Genomic DNA, 11841 nt, shown 5'->3' on the forward strand with positions numbered 1-11841 from the left:
TTCTAGTACAGTAAAAATCTATGTAGCATGACCTTGTTATTTTAATTCACACTCTAACATTTTTCCCCTAGATGTAGTTGTGATAGAGTACACAAAGCATGGAATATATAGCAAACACGACTTTTAAATCAATTATATGTACATATATATACACTTGTATATCAATTAATATTAGCAACTTTTCCTTTATTGATCATCTGCAGTATGCATCCAGTTCATCCGGAGGAGAGAGTTCATGTGAAGAAGGACATGTCCGAAGACCACCCCATTTGCGACCGTTCCACCCACGAACAGTTGCCCTTGACCCTGACCTTCCTGTCCTGAGTATATCTAGTGATCCTGATTATTCCTCCAGCAGTGAACAGTCTTGTGATACTGTCATCTATGTTGGTCCCAATGGTGCAGCTTTGTCTGACAGGGAACTGACAGATAATGAAGGTCCTCCAGAGTTTGTTCCCATAATCCCATCCCTAAACAAGAAGAGAAGTAAAGACAATTCTGCTATTGGTAGGAGTTCTGACAAGGACCATTTTAAATGCAACACTTTTGCTGAACTGCAAGAAAGGTTAGAGTGTATTGATGGAAGTGAGGAACCCATCAAATTTGCTTGTGGAGAGACCTCTCTTGTGTCCAGTTGTAGTCCGGTCCATGGAGGTACTGAAAATGCACAGTCTAAGCTGATAAAGGAAAAAATATCTTCTCCTTCTGGAGGATTTAAGAAACCAGTTCCACAAGAAACTGCATCTCCCAAAAAAGGACATAATCTTCCTTTCCAGGCTGTTGCACCAACGGGTGGCAATGGCAATTGTAATGAAAAGAGCACACCTCAGTTGAAAACAGAGCTTTCCAAGCCACAGAGCAAAGCTGACAACAAAATAATAGACTCGATACTGGAGGGAGAGAGAGAGACAATCACCGATTCCCTGCAGTCCTCAAGGTGTAGCCCTTCAAGGAATCCAGAGCAGAATAAGGTCACATCTGAATGTGTCGTTAAGGAAAAGTCCTTGTATGTGAAGAGACCCTTGCCAAGCCCAGCACCTCCACCTCCGCAGCAGAAAGAGCAGGTGCTGAGCTCCAAAGCTGAGAATTTGGAGCTGGACGATAGAAATGCAGTTCGGACTCCTCCTGTGGGAATGAGCAAGCAGATGGGAAACAAACCTGAGCAAAACCCTGTAGGAAGCACATTCCTGGTCGGTAGCAACGCCCAGAATCAGTCAGGTGCGATAGAGGTACACAGCTTCAGGTCAGCATTCAGAGGGAAATGTTTTGATCGGGATATACTAACCACCACGGTGACTTTGCAGCAGCCTGTTGAGCTGAATGGAGAGGATGAGCTTGTTTTCACTGTGGTGGAAGAACTGTCCATTAGCGGAATTATGGATAATGGAAGACCTTCCAGTATCATTAGCTTTAACAGCGACTGCTCCCTTCAGGCCCTTGCATCGGGTTCAAGGCCGGTCAGTATTATCAGCAGCATAAATGATGAGTTTGATGCTTATACCTCACAGGAGACTTCTACTGGTGTAAATATTGATATTGTTGTGCCCTTTGCTAAGGATCACTTTACGAGCAGCAGACGTTCCTCCATCAGTTCCTGGCTTAGTGAAGTCAGCATCTGTACAATCGAAAGTGATGGAGCCCAGTCTGTTGACAGTTTTGTCGCACAGTCATCTTATGGCTGTAATAAGTCTGAGGAACCTTTCAACTTGGATTCATCCCATTTATCCGTCCCCCTGAAAAGCGCTCTGAATGACAGTGGATTTTGCTTCTCTGAACTGGAGAGTGAGAGCTTGAGTTCCAGCAAGCTGTCCTCAGGCATCAACAAAAGCCCTCAAACCTCTGAAACAACCAAAGCATCTCAGATAAAAAGTGCTTTTTGTGTCACTGATCAGCCCATAAAAATAAAATTTAGTAATTCTCATGATACGCCTGTGATAGAAACAATACATTCTAGTCTTCCTAGGAAAACAAAAGCTACCTCGTCTCCAATCCACAAAAATACTGTCCTCGGCTATAAAGAGCTGCAGAATCCACATGGTATATTTGAAGATCCCTGGCTGTTGCGCACCGATTATCAGTTGGAAGCAAAACCTGCAGACTCACTGCTGTCTCCAAAATCTCATGCATTTGGTACTGAGAAGCAGCCAGGAAAAGCTGCCCAGTATTTTGGTGCAGCATCCAGGCCAACGAAGTCGCAGACTATGCTCGCCTGTTCGCAGAGGGTTGTGGATGGTTGCGAAATGGCCTGCAAATCTTCCAGCGGAGCTGTGAAGAAATCAGAAGTTGCAATGAAGGTGCCACAGCTGAAGAGAGGAGCCACCACGCTGGGAGTGATGCCAGTGTCGCATGCTAACAGTACTTTATCAGAGGCTGTGAACCGAGGGAATTCAGATACTCCCTTGGCCACTGGCAGCTTGAAATCGTCGCTTGGAAAGAAGAGCGCACCACAGAAGTCGACCATGTTTCCCAGGCCAGGTGGGCCAACACCTCCAACACCTCCTGTACGAAAATCGAGCCTGGAGCAGAAACCTGTTGGTCTGGGTAATGGTGGGGGAAAAGCCTCTGGCCTGGACTTCACCAGAACTGCCATGCCAAAGGCTGAAGACGAAGCAGATTTGCGGATGAAAGCTGGGTCTTACTTCAGCGAAAGTGCCAGCAGCAAAATTAACCTGAAGGGTGACCACTCTTTGCCCAAGATGACGTCCAGCTTGAAGGCGAAGGCATCGAAGAGCGAAGCCATGCACCGTTATGGGAGCCACATGTCCCTGGAGAGGTGCGACAGCCTGACATCGGTTGGATCCAAAGCAAGCGTGGCGAGGGAGAATGGGAGCGCCGGCAACAGCCGGGCAGGGCGCTCCATCCCCAGGCTGGGGGTCCCCCCTGTTGCCTCCGGTGTGGGTTTACCGCCTCCCTTCACTGCCCCTGCCCCCAGTAAAAACAGCCAGGCAAAACCCACAGCTAACCAGAAGGTGCAAGTGAACGGGAATAAAAACCGGGGCCTTTCTGCCAGTGGGTCAAAGTCTCTCAGTTCCTCTGTGAAGTCCCTGGCGCAGCCTGCAGGGAAGGGCTCTGGCATGGCCCCAGGTGGGAAGCCAGCCCCTCGCTCCGTGCAGCCCATCAGTGGCAAACCTGGCCGAGGGACCATCATGGGGACCAAGCAGGCCATGAGGGCGGCCAACAGCCGCGTGAACGAGCTGGTGTCGGGCGGCTCCGCCAAGGTGGGCCACTTCCGAGGCTCCACCGACTCCGACAGCGGCAACGACAGCGGCATCAATCTCAGCGACGAGAAGTCGCAGATCCCGGTGCTGCCGTCTCCGTACAGCAAGATAACGGCACCCCGGCGGCCTCAGCGGTACAGCAGCGGGCACGGCAGCGACAACAGCAGCGTCCTGAGCGGGGAGCTGCCGCCGGCCATGGGGAGGACGGCTCTGTTCTACCACAGCGGGGGCAGCAGCGGCTACGAGAGCATGATTCGGGACAGCGAGGCCACCGGCAGCACCTCCTCGGCCCACGACTCCATGAGCGAAAGCGGGATGTCGTCGCCGGGCCGCATGAGGAGCCTCAAGTCCCCCAAGAAACGGTCAACAGGTAAGAAGGGGAAGGTGGCCAGGTGTCCACTGGCTCTCCACTGCGCCCCTGAGGACGGGGGGGTTTCATGGCATCTCTGGCAGAGAGGCAGAGAGGTTTGGGGGAACTCGAAGCAGGGAGGTGGACTGCCTGCGAGCGCTTGTGTGTGCACGCGTACCGCTGTGACAGCAGCTGCTTGTCATCTGACTTCAAAGCTGCAGGTGTGACACAGGTGCTGCGGCGGAGTGGGTAGGAGAGGCCCCGGTAGGAGAGGCGCCGGGTGCCCCAGGGCGCCGGCAGCCTCCCTGCGAAGGAGGAGGCAGCAGATGGCCGCCGGCAGGCGAGGGGACATGCCTTCCTCCCTCAGCAGGTCGGCAGCGAGCACGGCACCAGGGCGGCCCAAAATAGGAGGGTGTTATGGATGGGTTGGGAAGAGTGAGGGTGCTGGGTGGGCGCTGAGGAGTTTTTTAGGAGAATGAAGTGAGTGTCAGGGAAGACGGGTGAGAGAAGGGCAGTGAGGAGAGGGGGAGCTCTGCCGCCAGGTGTCTGTGAGGCATTTTCAGTGTGATGGGCTGGGACTGCTGTTTGCGAACAAGGGAACAGGCCTGCAGGGGAGGGGTGTTTGGGAATTAATGAGGATTGCTGAGTGTGCGTTAGGTTACCCAAAGGTAGCGCTTAGGGGCAGAGCAGTAGGGTGCGTACGTAAGATGCAGCGACTCTTACGGTAATGCTACAAGCTAATTGCAAAACTATTGTATTGCACAGTAGTAGTGTTTACATAAAGAAATTTTAGGAGTCTACACGTGGATACTGTAAGCAATAGGAAACCAGTTGGGGAATTGCTCAGAAGAGGCGGCTCTGGCTCATGTTCTGTGCCAAGGCAGACATGTCTGACCACGCCATCGTGCAAAGGTGGGTGTACGAGAGCCAGGTCCCCTTTCCTGCTCTCCTGTGCCTTTCCTTATTGCTTTTGCATGTGGTGCTCATGTAGCTGCTGCTTATTGTAGCCAGCTTCAAAATCAGGCTCGTATGACTGCTGTTACAGTATTCATGTTTGCTGATCTAGGTTGAAGTTCTGTAGCGTCGTAAAGAATCGGTGGCAATTGGTGCCGTGTAGCTAATGACCAGCAGCCTCATTCAGCAACCTAAGCATACTGACTGTTGGAAATATAGTAGGAACTAATATCAGCAATGCGCTGAATCTGAGCTTTTGGTTGGAAAGCAGTAACTGCAGTCCCTGTAGACGCCCATAATGCTCGGTTCTGGCAGTAAAACCAAATGAGTTAAGCTGATGTAGATCTCATGGTGCTTTCTGGTCAAAGCAACTGAGTTACTTCAGCAGGTGATATATCATTTTGGAAACTTAGTGCACCATTTGCTGCAGTTCGCTTTCCATAGCATGTCAAGCTCTTAAACCTTTCCTACAAATCAATATTAACAGCTGTATAAGTTGCACACATATTGAGAAGGCATTACCCACTGATGGATTTGTATTTGGTTTTGCCCCAGGAAATGCTTAAAAGGTCTTTAAAAATGACAAACTATTTCTTTTTCCAATTGAAATTGCTCTATATCAGTAAATTATGTATTACTTTTTTGGAGTGCTGTAGACTTCGAGACAATCGTGTGTTTTATACATGAAATGAGATTTCCTAGGAAGTTCATGAAATATTTCTTACAAGAAATGTTTGGTTCAGACCCATTATTGGCCTAAAACATACTGTAATCTTTGCAAAGTGTTAGAGATTCTTGGAGTAGCTTACGTCGCTCCAAACTGTGTTGGAGTCATGCAGTCTCTGTATTTAAGGACAGATCCTACTCTGATATAAGTCAGTGGAAACCTTGTCCCCTTATCCTGTTAATTTTGTCCTTGGAGAAATGACATTGACCCTGGCTGGTACAGTGGAAGGATGTGAAATTTGTCTGCTTAGTATACGTGTTTGACCGCATCTGTTTGGTGTCCTCTTCAAAGGGATCCTGCTGTCACCAAAGTGGGTACAGGATCAGAGTTACATCACGTAATGTCAGCAGGCAGGACTATAGTGATGATTCAGGCTAAATGAACTGAGGTTGTGGAAACAATCAACAGGTGTTGTAGAAGTAGAATTCTTTTCCAAAACATTCCTGTTGGGATTGTTCTGGTTACTTAGAAATTAGCAAGGATGCAATTAAGAATTAGGGATGTTTTTCTTAAGAATGTGTGAAGCAGGTAGCTCTTGAGGTATCTATGGAAGTGTGTTGCTCTTGGGGGTACCTGCTGGGATTTTGTCTCCATTTCACGTTGAAGTTTGTGACAGGATTTACTTGAAAGCCTTAACTTGCATTTAACTTTCCTGTAGAGGTCTCAGCCCAGAACTTACTTTGGTAGCACTGTTCTCTGAGCAGCACTGTCTTGTCTATTTGATGTACTCCCTTTTTGTGAGAAGACCAGGAAAAAAAAAGACTCCTTACCTCTGAGTTGGCTTTCCATAAGAGGAAGAAATTAGGCACTCAGTTTATTGTCACCAGTCACCCAAAAGCTGCTTATACTCTTATACTTACTGCTACTGTGTGACGTTTCAGCTTGCTCCTGGTGGCCTTCAACCCTCCTATATGTATGTATGGGTTGGACTGCAGCCTTGTTAAAATTGCCTGTCCAGCTCTATGCATGTACTTATCCTTGACACATGTAGTGTAAAGGTCAGCCTTTTGGGGAGAGAAGAGAGACTTATAATAGCAAAAATTGCTGGACACTAGAGTGCCAACTATTGTATACAAAAGTACCAGCATTTCTGAAGGACATAAGTCAGTCTCTGCTTTATGAAACTTGAGCCCGAGTAGATGCATCAAGGTGGCATTATGCTGTTAGTTTGTAAATCTGCGAGCCCTCCTGTTGAGGAATTGGTGAGTTTTGTCATGCTCTGAGCTTCTGAAGTGCTGCTGCAAATGGATGGTGATTGGCCTTGACATTAGAGGTGGCACATTGCATCTTGGTTGGTTGCTGCCTTCTGAGTGCTGCCTAATCCCACACAGTCATTGAAAACTGCTGGTATTTAGCACCTTAAATTATTGGTAGCAGTTCTGGAGGGAACTCTTTGCTCTTTGCAAAGAGCTAATACAGTGAGAGGGATCTTAGATAGCCTTGCTTGGCTTTTAACTGGAGGAGCAGGACATTTTCCAGACTCTGCCAATGTCAGCATTGGTAGAAAAAATAATCCGGGCAAAATATTTTTGCGAGGAGAGAATAAAGAACTGACGCTCAGACATCTGCTCTGGGAGAGGAACTGCTGTTACTCCCATCCGTGAACAAAGTGGAACATACTTTGTCAAGGTGGTGACTCGATTAGCAGCCGGAGGGTACTCTACTAAAAGGAAAAGATCAAGAAAAGCATTTCTTGCTAAGTATCCTGAGAACCTAGATCTTTCTTCAGTTCATTCACTGAAGTAGTCTGATAGTCTCTTAGAGTCTGAGGAATGCTTGTCTTTTGTATTTTAGGTCTCCAGCGTCGTAGACTGATTCCTGCTCCATTGCCAGATGCTGCCTCGCTAGGAAGAAAACCCAGTGTCACTGGCCAGTGGGTTGATCTACCACCTTTGCCAGGCACTTTAAAAGAGCCATTTGAAATTAAAGTTTATGAGATAGATGATGTGGAACGATTACAGCGACACAGACAAGAGGAAACTGAGGTCAGCACATATTTTACAACAACTGTAGACAACTTAAATTACAGTATACAGGCAGAATCCTTGCTTGAATGGTGTTCAGGAAATTGATTGCAGTTAAAGCATTATAATTATTAATTTTACAATTCATATGTTGGGGTACCCTTAACACAGAGAATGAAAATGATTACTGTCTAAAATTAATTGTGTCTAACGTGAGTGATGGTGTAAATGGAAGTTACCAATGAATACATTATGAGAAGACTTTATAATGTTAGCCTGGCTGATGAAACCTTACAGTCTCTCTCAACTATAGGGTCATTAACTCTTTATGTAAATGACAGGGTTCTATTAAATCAGGGATGCACTGAGTTTAATTTACTTGTAATTGGAAAACACTTCAGCTAATTTTATTTTGGAGACCAGAATTCTATATTCTTCTGATGCCTTTTTCCCATTTCTTTCATAATAGCCTTTCCAGGATGTTGAGAAGGTAGGAATGCTTTTAAGAAAATAAGAATTAGTATGTTTCAGGATTAAATGTAACTCTCACGTTATTGTTAGGCTGTGTTTATCATTTGCACTGCTGGAAAAAAAATCCTTTACAAACAGTAGTAATTTCAGAATGTATTAGAGATGTTTGCGAATTCAGAGATGTGCAACAAATGCTCGAGTGATATAGCATGCTGTTTCTCTACATTAGAATCCATTAATGTAAACTTCAAATGAGAAAAAAAAAACCAACCACAAAAACAAAAAAACACCAACCCCACAAACAAACAGAACAACCCAGCTGCTAACTTTTAGAACTAATGAGCTGGGAGCAATTTGTGTCCAGCTGTTGGAGGTCAGCTCATAACAGGCAAATTCATGAAATGGTCTTTCTGTGTCTTAAAAGGGTCTAATGTATTTCCATACCAAGCTGAAGATACTGGAAAGGCGCCAGCAGCGAATCAGAGAAGTAAAGGCAAAGCATGAATTTCTGAAGGAGGAGTTGGAAGAGACAAAGCGCAGGTTGATGATGGATCCAAATAAGTGGAAAGAAGACTGTAAGTACTTTGCAAAAACAGCAGTATGGTCAGCGTGTAACCAAATTTGCAGCATGCGAGCAATCCCACTGAAAAAGTTAAGCGCTTGCTAAGATCTTTTGCTGAATCAAGCCCTAAAATCCTCTGAATCCATTTGTGTTTCTCTGATACGGTGTTTGTTCAGTGCTGAGTAGTGCCGGAAATGAACAAAAAACCCCTCCAAACCAACCAGATGAGAACGTCAAAATAGTGCAGAGACTCGCTGTGATGCTTATTAATATTAAATATTTATATAACATTTTATTATCCTTCTTTCAAAAGAAGGAAAACAGTGTTTCCTTATCCATGTTATAGCTGGGACACTGAGGCATGAGATTTGTTCACAGACTGAGTGCTGTGCTTAGCTGGAGCCTCAAAGCAGAGTTTTGCGTCTGCTGAACAAAGTGAAAAAAATGTCTTAGTTCAAGAGAAATAAAATTGAAGTCTACGTTATTGGCTCCGTTGTGGCAGAATAATGTTTTGCTGTGAGCTGTTTCTCTTACTCACTATTTCTTTGTCTTACAGTTGAAGTGGATCCGGGTCTCGATAAGGAGTCACAGGAATACCTGGAGGCACTGGAACAAGTGACAGAGGAACTGGAGCAGTGTGTTAATCTGTGCAAGTCGCATATCATGATAGTGACGTGTTTTGATATTGGAATAACAGATGCACAAGATGGAGTAAGGGAAGTGGAGGTTTGAAGAGAGGTTTTTCAAGGGACTGAAGGAAGTGAAGCTGGATCGTCTGACATGAAGAAATAAAGAGATTAAGTAGCTGGGAAGTGAAGGAGAAAAGGTGAAGCCTAAAAAGCAACAATGAATGTTGTAAGAGAGAGAAACAGCTGAGGGATGGGAATGTTCATAAATCATTTGGTGCCTCAACGTGACCTGAACTGTATAAAGATAAAAGTAGGATCAAGTATTGCTTCTGCCAGAGGGAAGCGAAGAAATTTTGTACAAACCAAGATGTTAATTAACAAACAAACAAACACACAATGGAAGTGCCTTTAAAGTTAATTTGATTTTCATTTTTGTATTTGGTGCTAGAATTGAAGCCAGCAAACCTAAGCAGACCACAAAATGTATTCCTACAAAAAATTTTATACTGTATAGTGTATTTATGACTATATGTAAAAAACAAACAACATTGTAGCAAAAGCAATAAGTAAATTATGTTTTCATACCTGAACTTGCCTTCTTATTTCATAGAAAAGCTGTTTTATGTAGCAGAATTAAAATTGTATTATAATTGTTTTCTTGGTTAGGGTTCAAGATATTTTTATGAACGTTTATCTATTGAAAAGGCATATTATGGCATTTTGAGATGATTGTTTTACTTTCAGGCTTTGTATTATTACTTTTTCAGATCAAAATAAATGTTTGTTTTCCATTTTATATATACGTATATAGATATATATTAACTGCTTACCTACTTCCTTGGTTACTAACCTCACTTATCACAGACCTGGTCTTGTTGGAGTTGTAAACTTGATGTAAGGAAGTCTACAAAGGGCACTGTGGTTTGTTTTGGTTTTCTTTTTTCCTCTCTGACTGCAGGAATTGATAATTATGTTTATTACCAAAACCATAAAGCAAACAAAAAAAGGAACAAAAATTTTTTGTAAATGTTAAGTTAGGTCCATATTTTTATATAGTTTTGACTATAAATATAGCATTTGCATTTTGAACTTTTAAGACAAATAGTATAACTTTTTACAGTTTTTCTAAGGAAGGCAAACCCTCAGGATCAAGTTTATACATGCTGCATGAGATTTGTGCTTTTTTGAAGGAAGCCACTTAAGTGTGGAAACTATTGATAAATTGTTGCCAAACAAATACTTTTGAAAAGGTTTAATAGTGTATGTAATACCACATTTCATAATGAATCATATTTTCTAATCATCTTCCTTTTTATGGTTTTTTCAAATCCTTTGTACAAATATGTATTATAACAGCTTGCTTCAGTTTTTATCTGTGAATAAAAGATACATCTATTGTTACGATTTCTTCTTGCTATGTACGTGACTAATGTTTGTAAGAGAGAGGATGGCCTGTGGTACGTGGTATTAAATGTCATACTATATTATCTCTTTGCCCAAGAGAGATAACTGGGAACAGAATTTTGACATCGGTCGTCATAAGCAGAGAGAGAGACAAAACACCAAAGGGTAAAATAAATAGCAAGGATAATACTTAAATTCTCCTAGCAGTTTATAGTTTACAGAGCAAAGACCTGCGGCTCACTTGCGTGTTTTCCCTGATGAGACAAAGCAATTAAAAAATGGGTCTAAAACCACAAGAAATCTTTAGGAACTGGAGCAAGCCCTGGGCCCCGTAGGTCTGTCACAGCAAACGACTCCATTCATTTCTTGCTGAGACTGCTGCATTTGCGCTCTGGTTAGACAGTAGCTGTGCATGGTCTTTCTCTCCCGCTGATGCTGGCTGGAGTAACTCCAGGCAGATTTAATGTAAAGCTAGTGCTTCTAATGACACCATCTCGAGCATTTCCCAGCTATTTGGCTGAATGGCCTGTGATATGTGAAATTTTTCCCTCCCTTTTTTCTCTCTCCTTATGTAGCCCTAACAGCATGGCATCCAAGCAACGAGTCCTCTTACCCTCATGAGAGGCCCGTGAGAGGGAGGAAATGCTTTCCTCCTCCTTCTGCAGCTGTGGAGAAGTGGGAGAGTGAGAGCAAGAGTTTGATGCTTAAATATCTTTGTGACTTTGTATAGGTTACAAAGGATGGCCTGCTCTTATCTACCTCTCCGGGATTTCTCCCTGGAAAAGAGTGCACCATGTTTGCTTACTGGCATTTGGCACTGCGTTGAGTTGTGGCAGGGGAATGTGGCATCTAGAATTTCTGGAGGATCCCCTGGCTGAGATCCTTGAATACCAGATGTATTTATTAAGTTGTAAATTCCTGCTATATTTACTTCCTGTGTGTGTGTGTGCAAAGTCAGTTCTTCCAAAGATGGCATCAAAGCCATGGAGCGATTCAAAACATTGTGGGTTTTTTTACAGAGCAAGGATCAGATAAATACAGTCGAAAGAAAAAAGGGAGCAGCGTGCAGAGGGATGACTGTGTCTTAGCAAAGGGGAAAGCCTCCAAACGAGGAGGGTGAAGGAGAATATGTTTGTGGGGACCTCTGCACTGGGGTGTTAGGTTTTGTGTTGGTGCCGTTATACTGACCTCTGGAGACGCACATCTCGGTGGTGCTGCTGTGAGGTGGGTTGACCTGTGGTAGCCTCTGAGCCCCAGGCACAGCAAGGCTGGGCTCACAGTCTTGTCCAGGTTGCCTGTAACCTCCTCTTGAACGTACGCAAGAGTTTTATTTGCCAGCCACTTCATCCTCTCCTCAGAGCTTGTACTTGTTTCTCCCGCACTCTGGCAATATTATAATCCTCTGAAAGTAAGATCAAGCCACTAATCATCCATCCCACTTTTTATAAACCTGACAATTTGTTTAAATATTCTGCTATATAGTGTTTGCTGATCAGTCATAGAATCACAGAATGCTTTGGGTTGGAAAGGACCTTTAGAGGACATCTAGCCCAACCCCCCTGC

The 11841-nt window shown here is 44.3% G+C and overlaps 1 protein-coding gene across 1 annotated transcript in view; it reads left to right on the forward strand.

Moving 5' to 3' along the window:
• KIF26A (kinesin family member 26A) overlaps positions 1 to 10255 on the forward strand; it is a 106359-nt gene extending 96104 nt beyond the window's left edge. The window contains exons 12-15 of the mRNA XM_075426974.1: positions 204 to 3588; positions 7043 to 7233; positions 8108 to 8258; positions 8802 to 10255. Coding sequence (XP_075283089.1) covers positions 204 to 3588; positions 7043 to 7233; positions 8108 to 8258; positions 8802 to 8977 — 3903 coding nt within the window. The 3' untranslated portion in view covers positions 8978 to 10255. The remainder of the gene's footprint in view (positions 1 to 203; positions 3589 to 7042; positions 7234 to 8107; positions 8259 to 8801) is intronic.
• Positions 10256 to 11841: the final 1586 nt, after the last annotated feature.

The sequence above is a fragment of the Opisthocomus hoazin genome, chromosome 7, assembly GCF_030867145.1.
Source record: "Opisthocomus hoazin isolate bOpiHoa1 chromosome 7, bOpiHoa1.hap1, whole genome shotgun sequence".
Lineage (NCBI taxonomy): Eukaryota > Metazoa > Chordata > Aves > Opisthocomiformes > Opisthocomidae > Opisthocomus > Opisthocomus hoazin.